Raw genomic sequence first — 20,703 nt, forward strand, 5'->3', positions numbered from 1 at the left:
TGACCTGCAGCAGTGCTGCACTCTTCCTCAGTCCCCTCTCAGCCCCTCAGACCAGCATCCTCCTGTAGGCTCTGACTGAGGGGGTTTAAGGGGTTTAAGATATCATCCCATCACTCAAATCTCTCATTTCTGCTTGTAAAATGTAACTTTGAGGAGTGATGAGGTCGGAGCCTAGATGCCAAATGCAAACTTTTTTTTCCTGCAAAAATGATTTGTCTGACTAAACTCTTAAATAGTAATAAATAGTTTGTTTACTCCTTGAGCTTTGTTCCCTCCTGTGAGCTACAAAGCGTTTTAATCGCTGAGTGCAGGTACTTAAAATAATCAATGTTCTTCCTTTTGTGCACAGCTTTTACCCACAGATCCCCCAAAGAAGCCCGACCCCGTCAACTCAGAGACAGTGGTCTTCTGGGGGCTGAGGTTATGGCAGGTCATCGGCATCTTCTCTGTGTTCGGTTTAGCAGTCAGTGAGTATATGTAATGAAATCTCTTTGTTTTTCTCTAAACAAAACATCCTCTAAATAGACGGCTATCTTTAGAAATAACTGGAGGCCATAGATATTGAGGCATGTAGTGGTGTGACCATATTGTAATGATCACTGTGACAGTGTGACCAGTGGAACTGACAGAGATGTTATCATGAATGAGAGGTATCACTTCTATTTCCTAAGAAACAAAAAGGTCCTGTGCATAGCTGATATTGTTTAAGACATAATGCCAAAACTTATGCCAAGAGATGATGATTTTAGAACCAATTAATTGTGAAGAGTGTATTTTATGGAGGTATTAGGTAGACATAAAAACCTTAAAGCAATCCTCCCAGGAAAGGGGGCAGTAGAGGCATATCATTATATCAACACTTGTTGTGGCCAAATGGCCATATGAATCATTTACAGTGAAAAACTCGTAAAGAGCCAAACATTAATGACTTTAGAATTATTTGTTTATATTATTGTTTATTCTGGCTTATTTTGGTTTAACATTTTGTTAATTGATTTGGGGGTATCTGTGCATTATTTCTCCCTCTATGGGGCTGAGAGCCGCGGCGAATCGGCAGTGTAATTGAAGTTGATAAAGGACACCTGGGGGAGAGTGTGAGTGGGGAAGCGGAACAGTTTTTTGACTGCAAAGGGCCGCTCAGGATATACATTATATAGCGATCTGTTTGTTTATTTTATTTTGTGAAGTTTATTTTTGCTGATAAGTTTTCTATTAATAAATATAGTTTATAAGTTGACTTTGGATCCGCGGCTGCCTTTTGTTTTTATTTGATAGCGTGTTAAACCGGCTCAGCAACGGCTTACCTAATTGATTTTGTTTGAAGCCATCACATCAAGTCAAAAAACTCCGCTACGGTCAAGAAGAAACACACTGTGAACAGGACAAGACGCCGGAGAGGAAACACTGGTCCGGTCGTGAGTCAACAAATAAATGATGAATGGATCGGCGTTCAACGCTTTGTAGGCATGACATATCGGAAATGTTGGATGAGAATTAAAATACAAGAGACGATATGAACAGACTGAAGAAGAGTGCGTGTTTTTGGATGTGGGCTGTGTTGTGTCACGAAATGACGTCTTGCTGCGCTCCGCAAAAAATAAATAAACAAAACTGTCATCATAATAACGAGTGATAAATAAAATAAAGCATGGAAATTCCCAAGACCTCTGCCGAGGCAGAAGAAATATTAAAAGCTCTCAAAGCATCTCGTAAAGGAAAATTAGGAGCGTGCACAAGGAAAATGAACGAAATAAAAGCTTTGCTGCATGATGGTGAATGTATTGATGATGTCAATAAAGGTTTAAAAACTTTTCATGAAACGGTGGCTCATTTCAATGATGTGCATATCTCTGTGCAAAGGCTCTTATCAGAGGCCGAGAACGAGGAGGATCATGAAGACTGGTTTAAGCCTAGGATGATCAACTTTAAATATCGTGTGAAAGAGGTTGAAATATGGGAAAAGGAACAAATTGCACAATTGAAGATTGAACCTCAGGACAGCATCTCTAATGTGTCAAGAAAAGCAAGAGGATCAAAGGCTTCTTCCTCAGCATCATTGGCATGTAGGAAGGCAGCTGCTGAAAATGCTGCCCTGCTGGCCAAAGATGCTGCATTAAAGGACAAACATGCACTGTTACTGCAAGAAGCAAAGTTGAAGACAGAATTGGAGAACATGGAGCTTAATGCAGAAATTGCAGCATCAGCTGCCAAAATAAAAATTCTCCAAAACACTCAAATGGATGAAATGTACCCAGGACCTGGAGTGGAGGAAGAAACTCGATTGGATGGAATGAATGCATAATGACTGTAATTGTATTGTATTGTTTTCTGTAACAGAAATGCAACAGTCTCCTTAGTTATGTACGGTGGTGGCAAGTGCAAAGCAAAATTACAAAGTGTAAAACACTTTTACAAAATCTAAGACAAATTAACATTTTGAAAAACATTTCATCCAAAACAAACAAAATGATCACCAATCACTCAATCACTTCCGGGTCACTTCCTGCATTTGGAACATTCCCTTTCCCTCAAGAATCTGTATTTTGTACATTTCTTTGGGGACTTGTAAAAGTGTTCTGCCACTTGTAAATTTGTCTCAGTGATTGTAAAAGTGTTTCACATCTTGTAAATTTGTTTTATAAAATGTAGAAGTGTTTAGGTTTTGTAATTTTGTTTTATGAAATGTAGGAATGTTTTTCAAAATGTAAATATGTCTCAAATTTTGTAAAAGTGTTTCCCACTTTGTAATTTTGCTTTGCACTTTCCACTTTCCTTTGCCTCAACTCAAGAAAAATTCTCTCAATACTGACATTACTAACAAGCCTAACAAAGCAGGCATTCAGTAAAACACAAAGCATGATGGGAAACAAGACATGCTAGGCTGTTGCTTCAATAATACAAAATGAACAATGGGCAATTTGGCCTTTTATCTTTTGTATAGGGTCAGACTTCCAAAGAAGTCAAATGTATGCATGTACTTAGTCCTCTGTTTTGATATGTAACCTTGCTACAAGCTTTTTTGTAAACGTTTTTTTAGTTGAACAGACTTTAAACCTGGGCCCTGCAGGAACACAAGGGGAAACGAAAACATCTATATATGAAAAAGCCTACTCTTTATGCATATAGCTCTCATTAACACATCACATAACACCAACACATTCAGTTAAAACTCTACCCATGGTATTTTAAGAAGGAGCACAAACAGAGGTTTTTTTTTTTTTTTCTCTAGTTGTTTCATGCTGTATTGAACCTAGATGAAGATTATAAATAGGTCTAAAATGTGCAAACGGGTGACATTTATGTATATCTTGAAGTGTCTTTGTTTGAGTGCATACAGTATGTGGACAATGTTTCAGTTTTTAGAGTCTACCAAAATCTTCATGGAAAAATAGATAACATAAGGCCCATTGTGTTCTGTTTGTGTCACCCTCTCTTTCAGTTATCACTCTGTGTTGTATTTTCAAGTGTCGAATCCCGAGGACCAAAAAGGAAATCGAGGCACGGCATGCGCAGAGGCTGGCCGCCAAAAAATATGCCAACACGTTAGAGACAGTGCCACCTCTAAATGAGCTGACTGAGATACCGGGATGTGAGTACTTCTCTTTCAAACTCTTCAATATAGTCGAGATGCTTTTTAAATCGGTAATAAATCCATAAACATCAAAATGAAAGTCAGATGCGGACTGTGGTGCTTTTACAATGGCTCTGCTTATGGTTTTCTGCAGAGAGGCCAACTTTAATAGAGAGAAATTAGAGATACATTTCTGAAAAATGATAGAATTTTCAAACACTGAAGTCTTATGACATCTAGTCGTTATGCAGAGTGTGTTATGTCCCCTTAGAGCACTCTGTGACTACTTTACACAAAAGCTTTCCCTACAGATCTGGAAGGCATGGGAAATTAACAAATGCAGAAAGCCAGCTTTGTATGTAGAGCAGTTTTGATTTGTGTCTCTATGAATGGGCTGAGATGTTTTTTTAAAACCATATTAAAATCTACATGGTCTTACAAGACTCTTTGCTGTTGTAGTCCTAATTTCAGATTGACCCAAAGTGGACAGCTTTTCCTTTTACATCATATCTTTTCTGGTGAAGCTTTTATTTTTTAAAGGTTTTTACTGTCCCTTCTTTTCACCTCACAAAGCATGCTGCGCTCATTACAATTCTTCTGCTCTATTTGTGTGCTGTTATACTAAAATTTCTCTTCCTTTTCTCTTCCTTTCTCTTTTTCCTCCTCTTCTTCCTTCCCTTCTTTTCCTCTAGCTACCCCAGATGCTCCTGCAGTACAGACAGTCTCTGAGCAGGTTCAAAGTGCTAATAACAGCCAGCTGTCCATAGTTAGGTTGAGCGAGGAGCAACCCAGCTCCCTCACTTTGTCAGAGACAGGATGATCTTTTTTTTTTCTGCTCTTACCTTCTTTCAGATGATCCTCTCAGCTTTGACATTTTTATAAAACGTGGTGTACACGTAGGTGGCCAGTCGTTTAAGGTCACCCAATAGGTAACCACTACTTTAAGGTATTTTAGTGCGTCTCACAGCCAGACATCCTGCCATCAGTCAAAGCAGTAAATAATTCTTGCAAATGGAGCACAGAAAAATATAAGAAAAAAAGAAGTGTGCAAAAGTGGAGCCACCTTTCAAAATGCTTTTTACATCACTTTGAAAAGTACAGCCAGAGAGGTATAAAAAAAAAGTAGTATAACAGACTTCCAAGTCTTGATTGCTGCAGTGGGTGAGAATATGAAACATTTTCTTATTGTTCAGCTTTGCAGCTGGACTTTTGTTTTGAATGAAGAGTCTCATATCTTGCTTCATGAATATTTGCATGAAATTGTAAAGATGTGACAACTTTGAGAAAATAATACAATTGAAAGTTGTTTTGCTTGTCAGCCATGGAAAGAAAAGTGCATTCATGTTGCCTGTATTGTGTGTGTGGTCATCTATTTCACAACCTGTCTGATCGCTTTCTCAAGACACACTTCAAGAAAATCATGATTTGCACTGTCTGCCTCAAGTGTAAATAAAACATGATTTCTCTTGCCAGCAAACCCTGGTCTCAGCTGTTGATTGAATGTTCTCTTTTTTTCTTTCTCTTCCTCCCAGGAGTCTGGTGTGTTGCTTTGTGTGGATCTTTTCTATCTCAGCTGCTTCGCTGTGGCCTTTTCAGGTTAAAAAACATGACAAATAGGGACTGACATCTGTCTCTGCCTGTTCCTCTACATGCTACGTTATGCATTTGTATGCACACATGCGTCCATCAGTTATTGTGTAATTTATGGGGGGGGGCAGCCGTCAATAAAATTTTTTCCTGCGTGATTACTGCATCTAATAAAATCACATGCTAATCCTGCTGTGGCAAGATAATGTAACTCTTCAATCACCAGTGGCACCACAGAGAGTCGAGGTCGAAATCCTCTTCCGTGACTATATGACCAATGATCCGTATGGCTGGGAAAGAGCCTGAAGGGGAAGCTCACTGACTGCAGCCTTTATAAAGAATCAGGATAAAGACATATTTAATAACTGATGTCAAGCATAAACTCGAAACAAAGCATGCAGTAATGTTTGCTTTTGGATTAACTAAGAAGGAAAGCAACAATGATCTAACTAGCAAATATGCAAATGATTGCTTTTCTGCAGAGATTATGTGACGCTTCGGCTGCTCTACCAAGAATAATGCAGTTAATATATAAGTTTCTGAAGTTCACTCTTCAGATTGAGGCCTCAATTATGCAAAACAACAGTGCACTCATGAAATGCTCCTCCTGAGGATAAAGTAAAAATAACATCAAACATAACTTAATTACATTTTGCAAATGAGGATCAAGAAATACCCAATCTTATCTTTTGGATGAGTGCATGGGTAACAGAAGCTTGTCAAATCTGTGTACTTGTTCAGAGATAATTATCTTATGGCACATTCAAGGACAGAAAATATTTAACTCAGGGAGGTATTATGACCATAAACTGACTTTAAAGATCCATGTTTCTGTATATAAATGTGTCCCATTTACGAATTTCTCTTTGCCACCATTAACACGTTCTCAGCGAGCTGTACAGCGTCTGAGTCGATATCTTCACAAGAAAAGACCGTAGTGAGCCTGAGAATGTCTGCTGAAAACACAATGGGGAAAAAGGGGCTAAAGAGTATAATTTTCTATCCACCAGGCCCTTTTCATCTGTCTCCCATGCGCTCACACAGACAGTGAATAAAATGCCTGAACTGAAGAGACAGCGTTATAAACTATATCATACCTTCCGTATCTCCCATCAACCTGAAGAAACCTGCTGTCCTCCAGAGTATCAAGTCAGCTGGACGTGAAGATCTTCTCAGCGTTTTTCTCTTAACTCAAAGAAACCAATCATACATCCATCCCCATAGACATCTCTCAATGGGCAGCAAGGGACAAATGAATTAAAGGATCATAGCACAGTGACAAAGAAAGATGGGCTTCACTTTTAGAAAGTCACTGTGAAAGTAATTATTGGCCCCAGTAATTCTGAATTAGTTTTTCTATATCAAGTAATACCATTACTTTACCAGCTGAACTTGTGACATTTGTCAGTAAAAAAGCACATTTGGTGTTTCACAGATGTTTATATACTGCACTTCTTCTTACTTTGTGATGTCACATAGTCACTATGATGTCCCTGCGTCGACTTAATGGCTTAAAGAAAAGGGGTGAGATTAATAGATGCCGTTCGTTCGGTGCTATTTGTCACTTGTGAATTACAGACTGTATAAAATGAAAAAGTTGAAGCCTCAACATTTGGAGCTCCCCCTACTGACTGGCTGCAGTATAGGTCACACGCTCTGCCTCTTCCATGTTAACAGGTAAAGTAGAAGAGGAGGGACGAAAGGGAAATGTAACAGACACTAACATACAAGTCTTTGACCTTTTACATATCTGTGAGTGTCTGCTTCAAAATGACACGAGAGTACTTAATGATGTGGACCTGATGGATCTTTTTCTTGGTAAGGGGGTTGGGGATGGGGCAATTCTTTTAACTCTGTAGAGCACCCTTGTTTAACCTTAGTTATTTTACATGTGCTTTAGAAATTAAGTGGATTTGACTTAACAATTTAACTGTACTAATTTTGTACTAATTTTCGTACAACTGGAATAGTTGGAATGGTCTCGTCTATCTTTATATACAGCCAATGCTGTGGACAGAGCTATTTTAGAGGTATTTAGATTAGTAAGAATAATCTAAATACCTGCCAGCGAGCTTCATGTTTACATACGTCTGACTAGAAATCTTCTACTAAATCTACTAAAAAATAAGATTACTTTTACTCACAAATTAGATATTCAACTGTATATATTCATTTAATGGTTTTCTGTTTCTTACATGTTCTACGGTAGTGGTGTGGTCTTCAAGGATTTTCTTTAGATAGCATTGTTAACCTTTAATTGCCATACTACACTACTTTTCTGAACATTAAATAGGAAAAGGACCAAAAATTCAAAAGCACTTAAAGCAATTTGACACAAATTAGTGAAAGATCAATCTGGATTTCAGAGTGCTACATATACTTACAGCTCTTAATTAAGCCTTCACCGAACCATACAGGCCTTTAGTTATTGTAGCAGTGAGTCGTCTCTCCAGGTTTTGTTTAGAAATGTACTGACATAGAAAAGAAAGGAGACAAAGATACACCAGCAAATTCACAATAATCTTGACTGCAGGGGGAATGCACAAGGATAAAAGCAGAAAACATGTTTCATAATTAAGTGAAAACACAAAATCTATTCACAACAGTTCTGATGGTTGGTTGAATATTTGAAGTCAGCTTACACTGTAAAACACAGAACCACAAATAATTTCAGGTTTACTTAAACCCCCTACAGCAGCTTTTGACATCTGCTGTGTGTTTGTAGTTGGGTTTCTTGGCCTCCGTTTGTGTATCCAGTGACACTGCAGCGTTTGTAAAGCAAATGTTTGTGTTGCTACTGGGGAAAAAAGCAATGATGCTCCGGTTGGCCTCATCAGGACTCTGTCCTTTGAGCAATTTTCACAGCCGTTACACAATAGTTGCTGAAGAGTAAAATCACACCAATGATTCTTGTTGATCCATACCACAGGTGTTATGTGTGAAGTCTCATATGTGGTTGTTAGGTCACTTGGGAGGTCTGTTAGAGCCCAAACGCTTTAGCTTCAGCTTTTCTTGAGGGATTGCTTTTACTATGTTCTCTGATGCTATAAGAAATAAATTAAATATACCTAAAGAATTTGTTTTGGTAGTCTACTGCAATTCATGGGCACTTTAAGTCATACCCAAACATATACAAGTAAAACCTAATCAAGAGCTTATAAGCCTTTAAACATTGTTGGACCCCAGTAAGAATGTAGCTGATTTATATGATGGTGCTAATGGGTATCCAAAGAAAGAAAGAAAGTAATTCAAAGATCAATGTGTATCTATACATTTACATATCTTGAAAAATATGCTTTAAAAAAGCAAAATCTAAAAGCTGTAAAAATATCTGGGTGTTCACATAATGTAAATGTAATGGCTGGAGCTGGTGAAGAGTTTGTTCAGTTTAACATGGGTGAACATATATTCAAGCCTCCAAAACAGGAAACTTAGATTTTATCGCAAACCCACATGTATCGATCCACAGAACGTGACCTGCACTGGTCACACAAGGTGGTAGGCGCAGGTGCCCTCCTGAGCCGTTTAAGTTGCGCTTGCCTCGTTGAAGTGGATCGTAACAGTGCTACTTGCTAAGTCTCTTGGAGCTCCTCGGAAAACGCTGACTTCCTCTCTGCCTGCGACAGCTAGCTTACCTGTTGTTACGCAGCAGGTCCTATTAGTATGATTAGCTGGGCTAGCTAAGCAATAGCTGCAATCCCTAGATTGATTAACACATGTACAAACAAATCAGTATTGACCTTTGACTCAAAAGTGGTGCAAAAGTGATGTTTTTCTATTAAAAAAGCACAACATTGATTAACATACAGACAACTCAGTGTTGATATTTGATAGTTGTTTGTAGGAACTGAGGACACGGAGCTGGAAAACAGGACAGTTCCAGTCAGATTGCAACGCATTGTCACCCACTTAGCTAAAAAGCACATAAGTCCACAGAAGAATGAATACTGATATCCACACTGGTCTGCAGTATAATATTTTTCACACCATGTGTTTACGGTGCTACATGCACTATACGTTTGTGAACTGTAAAATATGAACGTCATATCCTGCCGCAACTGTTTACTGAGGAGAGAACATGTAGATGAGAGTGGGCACTCTCAGTAACAATACAATACAATACAACCAATCAATCAATGTTTGATACTGCTACTGTGGTGCTTGAAGGTATTGCAGTAATACCACATTTAACTGTTATAACTAAACAACTTGGTGTAACGATTTCACAGATGCAAACCCATGTATAGAATGGTTATAAAAAAAGCTCCTGTCTGCTGGTCTCCTCTGTACAGAGCTAGCTATCAGTTAGCATTTCTGTTTATCTTGTGCTAAGCCAGGCTCAGCTAACGGTCTGATACAAATTTCTCACTTGATTTCATTTACTTTATTACTTAAAATGTTTACTTTTACTCCAAGAAGATAATTTTCTTGTCATCATATTTCAGCCATCCTCACTCCCTGATTCTAAATGTGGAACACACCGTCTCACACAAAAAGCCGACTGTTAACTTTTGTTCTCTTTATTTCACACAGAAAGCCCTCAAAGCCATGCCATTAAAAGAATAAATAGACCATGCTTATTGCAGAGAGAAACAGATGTGCCTTCATTACATTCAACCTACTTAGCCCAGGCCCTCTGTTGGATTGCATTATCTCTTCCAATTAGCACTCGAGGCAGGACCCTGATGATACCCTACCTGATGCAGCTATGAACTGTTTGTGTTTTTCCTGTATGTTTTCAGCTGCAAAGGTAGAAGAGAAGGAGGAGGTGACGACAGTCTCGGGGAAAGTGGACGGTGAAAAAGGAGAGAAGAAGTCCAAAGAGGGCAAAAAAGAAGGCAAGGGTGCCAAAGAGGGGAAAGGGGATGAGAAGGATGCTAAGAAAGGTGAAAAGGGAGCAGCCAAGAAAGATGCCGCTGATGGAAAAGGAAAGAAAACTGGTGAGAAGGGAGACAGGGGAGACAAAGGAGAAAAAGGAGGCAAAGGAGGGGCTAAAGGGGGAGCTAAGAAAGCTCAAAAATGAACTCTGACTTTCATGGACAACCACTGAAAATAATCTCTTCACATTGTTTTGCTGCTAGCTCTTGTGGAGTTTTTTTTTTCTAAGATGACTTTTTATCATATTATATAAAATAAACAAAAAACTTTTACACAAAAAAATGAATAATTTGTCCACTTCTCTATCAAGAAAGGTGCAAGAACATCAGAGTACAGTAAAATTCTGGATTTATTGTCGTAATCACAATTCACTGATGAAACATTAGAGAGCAGAAACAGTTAACACTGATATCTACAGCGTGCCTTCATCACCTTATGAGGTGTGCCTTAACAAACACTCCTCCACATACTGCATCTGAAGCATCAAGACCCATTTGGACTCCACTGAGATAAATAAAAGACCATGAAACACACTATACTTCCATGAGAGGTATTTAAAATACAATGAAAATACAACATTAGCTCTATGATGATGGGCCTTTCTGTACACTTGATGCCAAAACACAATCTTTGTACATGTTACAATCAGAACAAAATACTTTTCTATAGCATTAAAGTGCTCAAATTTTATTTTTAAAGTGTTTCTTTTTTAATTTAAGATGTCCATGCTCTTGTACCGGCTGCACTATTACTGAAAAATGTCTGGTTTACAGGACAGTATACATACCCAATGTCAATTTATTCAGCTTAAATTAAAAAAAAAATTAAAAAAAAAATTCAAATGTAATGGAAAATATTTTTTGTACCTACTCTTTAACTGGGTAAAACATTCAGAATGAGGTTCCCAGAAAATTGAGAAAAATGCAGTATATATAAAACATGAAAGAGACCAGTTAAAAGTAAATGTTTTAACTGTCAGTTAATTACTGCATCATTATTTCACAAAAGTCTCCTCAGTCTTCCATCATTGTGGCCTGCAGGATCATGCTATTAAGATTTGAGTCCGTCCACTCAACCTTGATTAGCAGCGATGATTCATTTTCATGGAAAAGTTCAAGTTGGATCCAATTTGAATTTCTGGAGGATCATAAGCACTTCTTAGAAATTCTGAATGTTCAAACTGCATACACACATCAGAATCTTTGGTTTCTGTGTGGCTGACATGGGGTCATTAGGTATTTCTTAAGTGTTTTGAAGATATATATATTTTGTTGCTAAGACAAATTTCCTTTGTGGTGAGAATACACGCACCCAGAACAGTCAAAGATTAAGACGTTGTTTTAGTTTTCAGATAACACTGGATGCCTGTGGCCCAGATGATCAAGTTACGTCAAAAAAATGTAACAGTCAGTGTGTTTTTTAAAAAGAGATTTTTTCATAATACAGGAAGAAATATAATATTACCAACCTAACCATTTTTAAATGTGACTTCTTGGTGAACAGTTAATGAATCGTGTATGGCTCATTGATTGGTTGATATCAAATCTGAAATGGAAGTATTCATTATCCAACATGCTATCCACTCTTTCAGAAGTAGTATTCACCTGCTGGACGGACTTGTTAAGAGTTAAAACTGCAAACAGGCTAGTTTCTGACCTTTCAACAATGAGTCAAAGCAAACACTGTAATGGATCCAAACTTGGATTTAGGGAACTGGGAGAATAAATCAGTCAGTGAGAAGTGATTAAAAAAATGAAAATTGAATGTATCTTTAAAATGGACTGAATCGTTTTCCAAATCACAACTTCGTTCCAAACCAAAGAGTGACCAATCTACACAGAGACCAGGATTAGTTCCAAATCAAAAAAAATCTGCTGTAATGTGACAGTTTTAGTCCATTGTCACTGAGCTGTGGACTGTATAGATTGGTTTTCTTATCTGCCTTACTGCTGTTTACATTACACATAAATAAAGTATGTTAGGACTCTCTGCTTCAATACTTCTATCTTGAAACTTTCCTATACTTAATATCAGCTCCAATTTACTGCAACTTTGAGACTTTTTTGGTCATTGTTAACAAGATCACGGTAAAAAAAAAAAAAATCAAAGAAAGGCTGCAACATAACTTCCTCTGACATCATAACATGTCTTTTTTCTTTGGCGTGGGATGCAATGTGACCTAGCCTGCAAAAAAATCCGGACAAACTGGGTAAATGACAAGTTACAGAGTTTCAAATATATCCTGGAATGCTTCATGAAACGCTTGTTTGTATGCCCTCTGTCACCTGCAAATATATTCAACAGTTTTTTTTGGGACTATATACATTATCAAATATTGCAAAACTTCTGTAAACCAACACATTGAAAAAGAAAACATAGCTTTATAACATATTAATATACATGAACACTATTAGCTCACAATTAGAATGTATTTCTGATCTTTGTAAACATTATGACTTGTATGTATTTACATCAAAAAGCAGCATATCACTGGAGCATCTGTAAAATGTAACACGTTATACATTTCCAGGTTTTCCTTCATAATCTGCACACATGTTTTTGTGATCTTTTTTTTTTTCTTGAATTCCTCATTTAATTAACATTCCAGTGGAATTGAAGGCTATTTCCTGCAAACTGTGTTTTTAAAAACGTTTTCACTCATGATGTTTTTTTTTTTGTTTTCTCATTTCCATAAAGTTCCTCTTGACCTCTGCTAACTGATCCCAAAGAGAGGGAAACAGCTCTCAAATAAGTCAACTATGTTGGCCACGTGTGTGTGTGTGTGTGTGTGTGTGTGTGTGTGTGTGTGTGTGTGTGTGAGTGAGAGAGAGAGAGAGAAGGGATTTTTTGAGAAAATCTAAATATGAAACATTCATTTGAACTCCTTGACATCTGTTGAAATCAGAGAAATAAAAAACAGGTTCTTTTGAAACAGCAAAATTTGTACAACATTTGAAAAAAACAAAAAAACTCAAACAACTTCATATAGAACACGATTATCCTCAGAGAAATGCTGACTATAACACAACTTTTAAAGTATAAAAATAGGTGTGCAACAACAGAGGACTTCAATTACCTGAGTACCTTCCCTTTAACACTGAAGTGGACTTTAGTCATTTGAGAAGCCACGTTGCAGAGCATGACCAGATGCCTCAAAACCTAGCATTAATCAGTTTTAAGCTGAGTCTACTTATGCTGATTTACAAGAAAGACATGCTGATGGAACTGTCCACACATGTGTCTCTAAGTGCACTCAGACATTCACCTGGCTTTTAGGTGATTAAGGCCGCTCATGGCGACCGCTGTAACAAACCCCGGTTAGATTTAAGCATGAAGCTGAGCACATATAAATGCAATCCAAAAACAAGAAAACAACTGTTCTGGCAGTGGAAAAGACATAAGAAGTGTCAGTCGGTTTTTGTCTTATTACACATTCGATGTGGCAGGCGGTTGGTGAAAGAGTTGAGGGAATTTGCCACAAAAATGAGGGACACCCTCCCTCAAATAAAGGCAACCAGGCTCATTTAAGAGATACACCCTTTTTTTGTGACACAGGCCTCATCCCTCTGCAATGCTTTTGCTCGCTTCACAGGAGGAAAAACTGGCAGTGTTAACGATGAAGCTATCCGCAAAGGACAGTTTCATGTTTTTTTTTCCCATTTCTTACAGGTCACATGACTGTCTCCCTCTCCTCCTCCACCACAGGGGAGGGTTTCTCGTCCTCGCAAGGCCTCGTGGCTGCAGAATGCTCCTCGTCGGGCAGGTGGAGCTCCTGTCCCGACGAAGGTATGGAGTTCTCAGAGACCGAGCCGTTCTTTACGTACCCGGGGAGATTCCTGTGTCCGTTCACAGGCACGGGACCGAGCCTGGTGGTGAGGTGGAGGGCGTGCGGTCCTCTGGCAGTGACATTAGTAACACTGGTGTGCGACACCATGGGTCCATAGCTGTATGTGTTACTTCCGCTCCGAGCTTTTCTCTTAAAGTCCAGAGCCAGAGTCCTCCTGCTCCACGACTTTTTGATCTCGGCTTGCACCTTGGAGGAAAAGGAAGTTGTTTAGAGAAATAAGGGCTAAACATATCGTGCAGGATGATCTTGATTTAAAATGCCACGGAGTACATACCTCTCCATTGCAAAAGCAGTATATAATTGCCACCAAGAATCCCTGAAAAAGGGTGGAGAAAGATTTTATTGACATGATCCATGAATTTATAGGCCAGTTAGCTTCAGTTAGCACTTAATTTAACATTTAAGAGGTATTCTTTTATATCAGACAAGCCTCTCTTCCTAATTATAAGAAACAGAATTAGAATGAGTCAATGCCACGTAGGTTGTTAGAAGTGTGTCTTAGTGTTGTCTGCGCATCACAAATGAAATCAAAAACTGGACACAAACTTAACAGTAGCACTCTTACCATAGAGCAACTAAAATAGAACACAATAAAGATTTGATAACAGTGACAAAATAATATATGAAATATGTAGAATACGTCCATTTGGTGTATGATAACAGATGGTATCTTAATGGAGATCTAAGCACAACCAAAAATCTCCACAGTAAGCAACAATGGGTGGGTTCGTTCATTTGTTCAACTTCAAAAGATAAGCGAATGTTTAATGGGACCATCAGAGCTTTATTAGCATGTCAGACTACGGCAGCTTTACCTGGAAAGAGTTAAACAGCATCTCATAGTGCATCTGGATGAGCCAGGGAACTCCAGACACCTCTGTGTACGGCATGGCGTTGAATATGATGTAGTGCACGCCGAAGAGCGGCATCAGCACCAACGTAGACTTCAGGAGTTTCCTGTATCAGTGACAGAACAGACATGTTTGGTCTTAGTTTGTCAAAGCTTCTTAATAATCAAAAACCTCTGATGCAATAAGTGTAATTAAATATGTATTGTTTTTTTTAAATCACAAACATATCCAATAATGAATGAATCAAAGTGTATGACAATTAGCACAATGCTAACACTCTGTACCTGTACTGTTGTCTTGTGTCGCACCTTCCAGCATTTGTTTCTCGCAGCTTGGTTGCCAACACTCTGATTATGTTCAGAAATAACATAAAATTGACCTGTAGTATAAATAGAAACATAATGGCATAATGTCATTGCAATCAAAATGAGGGTTCTAATCCAACAGCTGCACTGCCCCAGGTGCAGCAAATCACTGCCTTTCCCTCCGCAGCAGGGAAAAGGTGCCAGCAGTGAACATATACTCACCACAACGGCCGCCAGGATAGGCACTTGATAAATCCATTTCAAATTGCCCGCACTTAAGTCCCAACACCTGCAGGGATCAACAACAACAAAATGGATCAGTAGAAGCTTAGTAAGGATCCGGCTGCTAGGTGAGTTAATCCAAGAACACTGCTAATCCGTTCATCTAAGAGATAAAACCATGTTAAAGTATGACAACAAAATAACTTCTGTTAAATTAGGTATTTCCTGTGTTTTCACACAAAGCCCCGTTCTGCTTCAAGGACGTACTCAAACCTTTGAAATAATGCCATTGAAAGAAGAAGATATGTGTCCTTCCGGAGTTGGTAATGAAACACTTTAATCGGCTTTAACTACATGATTCAAGAAGAGGAAAGAAATCCTTAACAGTGTCTGGCTATTATTCAAAGCAGCTTTAAACCTTCTTCTTTCTACTGAATGCAAAGTTAAGTTGTTATTGTCCCTGTGTCGTTGCACTATGTTTAAACAACTGATGAACAGTAATTTTGTATGCAATGGTCCAAATAACGTTATTGTGACCACAGCTTGTTTGCATTTTTTTACCCAGCACTGGAGTCAAAGACACATTTTGTATTGCATATTGTGTTGTATCTTGTTGTATTATATCACGATCTTACAAAGGGAATGAGTAATTGTTCCAAAATAACAAACCGTCATTGTTTTGTTTCTTCACAACTACAGGGTGTGTTTTTACGAGTGAAAGTATTATATTTTTTTTCCCACTGAAAGAACAGTTACTTTTATTTCTTTATTACATTCTGTTTCTTGAATTCTAGGCATATCATTTTCATTTGGGGGGGATGTGATGGCACAGATAGTATGTTTGTGAGATAAAGCTTGAGAATGTTTTATTTCTCCACAGCTACTGCAGTACTACATTTGCTTGTTGTGTGAGGAGGAATAGACTCAAAGACAGCCTAGAGAAACGTGTCTGCAGTCAGACACCACTACACACGGTTTCCCTTTCCTGTACAAAAAGAAGCCTAGACAGGAAGCAGAAGTACCGTGGCTGTGTAAGGTTGAGGTCCTTTGGGCAACTCCTGCATACCAGCTTAGCTGTAAGCTCTAAGATCCAAAGTCCTCAATGTTCAACCAGGATACAGGAACAAAATGTGGAGGCTGCAGATAGTGCAAAGAGGGGCTTTAAAGCCCGCCAAGTTGGTTTGAGGCAGCTTTCTTTCTGAACAGCTCTACCCATTTCAGATTGGTCAATCTGCTTTAAACCCCATGTTGCTTTCATACCTCAGCATACTCAGAAAATATACTTTTTTTATGACTCAGTTTGCAACTCATGACCCCAGTATTTGTGTGGTGAAGCTCTACAAGAAAAACATGGATAATAAATCCATGCAGATCACTTACTCTGTGTCTGCAAACGTCGCTCTCACAGTCGCCCAAACTGTCACAAATATGGCTGGTACTCCTGGAAAATAAAGTCAAAAAAACACACAGTGTTGTCATAAAACAGCCATCGTTATAAGAAAACACTCTAAAAGATGACATCAGAGGTCCATAAAAAGCTTATGTATGTAGAACCCGGGTAGCACAGCATCCACATTGTATGCGCTGTGCTTATGTAACTTTTACGCACAGTGTGTACAATGCAGGAACTGTAAGGCCCATTTTCATGCAATAAGGCATTCTTCTTTATCATTGTCTGCTTATTCATAAATAACAGCATCGGTTTTAGAGTGCCTCCCAAAGTTTTTGCAGAACACTAAAGCTGCCAAAACTTAGCCCGTTACATACATGTAGATGTAATGAATATAAATGATAGAACTCACCCCATCCAATCAGAGTGAATCCCCAAAGATACTTTCTATCTGAGAAGAAGGTCATGAAGATGAGGCTGTGGAGGTAAAGTCCCTCTACAAGGATCCAGTAGTAATTGGTTGCCAAGAAGTACATGAACAAGGTAACAACCACTTTGCAGCCAATCTGTCGAGAAATGGCAAGGAGAGCAGATTTAATCCATACTCACAGTGGGAAAAAAAAAATTGCTTTTCATATTCCAGTATCAGTCGTGTCCATATTTACACAGCAGCTACACATCAGTATACAACGGGGGTCAGGGAAAAGCATGGGATGAATATGTATTCAGCTTTCTGTGCAGAAATGTTTCTTTGCAGTGAATACTGGAACATTGTATGGACAGTCATTGATGTAGAGTGGACGAAAAAAAAAAAGTCAATTAGATCAATAAACATCTGATTCTTAATACTGCGTCCTAGTCCAAGAAATACAACAAACATGGATCAAATCCAACAACTTTCAGATTTTTGCAGAGATTCTGTCCCTTAAAGATTTGATTTTGAAGATGGGTCTCAAACAGATGAAATGATTTTGGGACGAAATGCAGCTGCATTCTAAAACAGACACACTTTAAAGGTGCACTATGGAGTTTTGGTAGAGAAATGTGAAAGTCGGAGAAATTTACAGATTCTGTGGTATATGTTCATAACTCTATACACAAACTGCCCTCAGAGGAAAATTGTATAACTTAGTCATGGTGGTGAAACTGTAACTCTCCTGGTAGCTTTTAAGCTCGAAACAGTTTTCAGGGATCCATTTTTTTCCTTTTTGATAAAGTTTGTGTATTTAGTTCAGAAAGTATAGCATAGAATTATATCAATTCTCCAACTTACAAATTTCACTACCAAATCTACATAGTGCCCCTTTAAGAGTAACCTGAGACGGTTTCTCCTCCTGCAGAGCTGCTTACATATCAAGGAACAGGCATTGACATTTTATGCAACTACCTACTAAAAAACTGAGAAAGTGCAAAAACTCATGGTCTGCTCAAAGGGTTACAACTGTTCAAATGAATCATTAAAAGCTTCTCTGTTCGCTGCTGCTTTTTACCCAATTTAATTGGCAACCAATTTAAATTGCTTATAACCTAAAATAAGATCAGCAAAGTTCTGACGACTTCACCACTGAACGCCTTCGTCTTTTCTTGCTTCAATCTAAAAAAAAAAATGCCACATTGTTCATACGAACAGGAGATCAGTAAAGATGAAATCTTATTTCTAGATTTCCAACACAAACAATGAGAAAAAAACCCAATAATAAACAGAAAAAGAACATATGTTGGTAATGTTTAAGTTTTCTTTGTAATTAGTTTTCTATAAACGGTTATTGCAGTGACTTGCATATAAGACAGGGTCACATTTGTCTGTGTTGCATCTCAACACTGTAAGCATTTTAGGAACTGAGGAGACAGTTTTCTATGTTTTTGATAGTGGTGTGTTTTCCATTCTTGCTTATTTCAGCTGTTGAACATTTCAGGATCAAGATGATCGTATCTTATAATTCATAACGCTCCATACATTTGAGTAGTGACTGAAAGAATGAGATCGCAGATACAAGCGGCCAAGAATGAGTTTCCTCCAGCAGGCGGCTGGGCTCAGCCTTAGAGATTGGACGAGGAGTTCACACACATGGAGGGAGCTTGGAGTAATTGCTTCTCCTTCGTATTGAATAGAGCCAGTTGAGGTGGTTCGGGCATCTGATTAGTATGCCTCCTGGACAACTCCCTTAGGAGGTTTCCCAGGCATGTCCAACTGGAAGTAGACTCCAGGGTAGACTCAGAGCTTGCTGTAGGGATTATGTTTTCCATATGGCCTGGGAGCTCCTTGGACTCCCCAAGGTGGAGCTGGAAAACGTTGAGAGAGGGATGTCTTGGTGGACTTGCTCAGCCTGCTGCCACCATGTTGTTCTAAAACACAACTCCACTCTTTGCAGCCTGAAAGCTTTTCACAGCCTTCTGTATATCCTGTCTTATGCACTGACCTTTCTTTGCACTATATCAACAACACACTATACTTTCTCACTACATACTTTTGCACTGAATAGTTGAGTGGATGTTTCTGCAGCTTGTGTACTTTAGAATGATCCAATGTCAACATGATGACATAAAATGCGACACTGCTTTTAGTATGCTTTAAGGTTGTGACATTTCACAGAAGAAAAACTTATGGCTTAAGTTTATAATCGATGTGCAGATATAGCACACATGGACATTTAGGGAATGGAAGTAAAAAAACAGCAGATATTCTCCTGGTGGCAGCTTGTTTCTATGTACACCTTTTTTTCAGATTGATTTTTCCAAAGTGCTAAATATTTCACTTGATCATATGGGAAGTGAAAGGTAATCACACTTACCACTTGTAATACACAGTTTTTTTAACTATTTGTGCAGAGTTGATTAGAAACCAGCAGATGTCACAGCTTGTGTTAATAGTTACATTTTATAGCTTCTTCGTGGGCGAAGTGAATTTCCCCTGTGACCTACTTTCTTGTTTTGTTTTGCATTAGGAGATTCATCATTCAAATCATTGATTTCATTATTCTTTTTTTGTTTAATCGATGAATTCATGGATCAATAAATTGCAGCTTCTTGTTGAAATGGGTGTCCTTGCTTAGTGCTGTTTTATATAGGGACGTTTATCTTGTTATCAATAGTTGCTGCTGTCATTATTACGTTCCTTTTGTATTGACAGTCGGCGGGTAAATCCCAGAATCCCAAACTGATTAAGTCAGCCATTGATTCAGTTGACCTGCATGCTGCTTTAAGCTTCAGCTGTTGTTGTCGAATGGTGATGAAATTCATTTTAGAATTACTTTGAGTGCTCCTCTTTTCTCTCTGTGTGCTTATTATCACTCTGTTCATTTTTATCACAACCTTCTTTCATCAGTCTGAATTCTTAAAAGCTTCGTTGGTGCACGGCCAGGATTGGATTTGAACATTTTATTTCTTGCAATATTCTCTTGTTTATTCAAATCTGTTTCCTAAACTTAAAATAATTGTGTGCGAGCAAATCAATCAACCAATCCATCAATCATTATTTGTATAGCGCCAATTCAGAACAAATGTCATCTCCAGAAACCTTACAAAAAGAGCAGATATTATCTGCAGGAAGGATTTCTCCTTTGTATTCCAAAGAAGCGTTGTCACTGCAGCATCTTGTGCACAGACACTTCTCTCTGGCCTCTCATTTCCCAGACAAGACCAACCCAGAAACCAAGACATCTAAGAGGATTGATAGATGAATCAAACAGGCTAATCAAATTATGATGAACGCACAAACTCTAAAAAAGTCAGCTAATGAAATGTACCACATAAAAGGTGAGTGCCAAACGCTGCACACACATTCATTTGTGATAAAGCTTTGTTATATAAAGTCTGTTTTATCTAGATTAACAAAAACGTACATTTTCATTGATAGAGCTTCAGTACAGTGGTTTCAGGGTAAAAAACAAAACATGTTTGGGTTATTGTTCTAAGGTTGCCAGCTCTCATTTATTAAACACACTGAAGTACGCAGTATGCAAAGGCACATACCTGTAGTCCTCCGTAGTGTACATGCATCTGCAACTTTAATGAAGCCGTTTTAATCAGAACTCATTATGCACAGCCACGAG

General features: G+C 38.3%; 2 protein-coding genes across 2 annotated transcripts in view; one reads left to right on the plus strand and one right to left on the minus strand.

The window, feature by feature from the left end:
• tmie (transmembrane inner ear) overlaps positions 1 to 10,315 on the plus strand; it is a 14,682-nt gene extending 4,367 nt beyond the window's left edge. The window contains exons 2-4 of the mRNA XM_020654368.3: positions 350 to 467; positions 3,440 to 3,589; positions 9,901 to 10,315. Of these exons, the coding sequence (XP_020510024.1) occupies positions 350 to 467; positions 3,440 to 3,589; positions 9,901 to 10,181 (549 nt within the window). The 3' untranslated portion in view covers positions 10,182 to 10,315. The remainder of the gene's footprint in view (positions 1 to 349; positions 468 to 3,439; positions 3,590 to 9,900) is intronic.
• A 52-nt stretch (positions 10,316 to 10,367) lies between these two features.
• The window catches only part of pth1r (parathyroid hormone 1 receptor), a 50,934-nt gene continuing 40,598 nt past the window's right edge, over positions 10,368 to 20,703 (minus strand). Inside the window, exons 7-13 of the mRNA XM_020654377.3 lie at positions 17,064 to 17,217; positions 16,642 to 16,702; positions 15,262 to 15,328; positions 15,019 to 15,113; positions 14,699 to 14,840; positions 14,158 to 14,199; positions 10,368 to 14,069 (exon numbers count right to left, since the gene is read on the minus strand). Coding sequence (XP_020510033.1) covers positions 13,707 to 14,069; positions 14,158 to 14,199; positions 14,699 to 14,840; positions 15,019 to 15,113; positions 15,262 to 15,328; positions 16,642 to 16,702; positions 17,064 to 17,217 — 924 coding nt within the window. The 3' untranslated portion in view covers positions 10,368 to 13,706. The remainder of the gene's footprint in view (positions 14,070 to 14,157; positions 14,200 to 14,698; positions 14,841 to 15,018; positions 15,114 to 15,261; positions 15,329 to 16,641; positions 16,703 to 17,063; positions 17,218 to 20,703) is intronic.

The sequence above is a fragment of the Labrus bergylta genome, chromosome 4 (genome assembly GCF_963930695.1).
Source record: "Labrus bergylta chromosome 4, fLabBer1.1, whole genome shotgun sequence".
Classification (NCBI taxonomy): domain Eukaryota; kingdom Metazoa; phylum Chordata; class Actinopteri; order Labriformes; family Labridae; genus Labrus; species Labrus bergylta.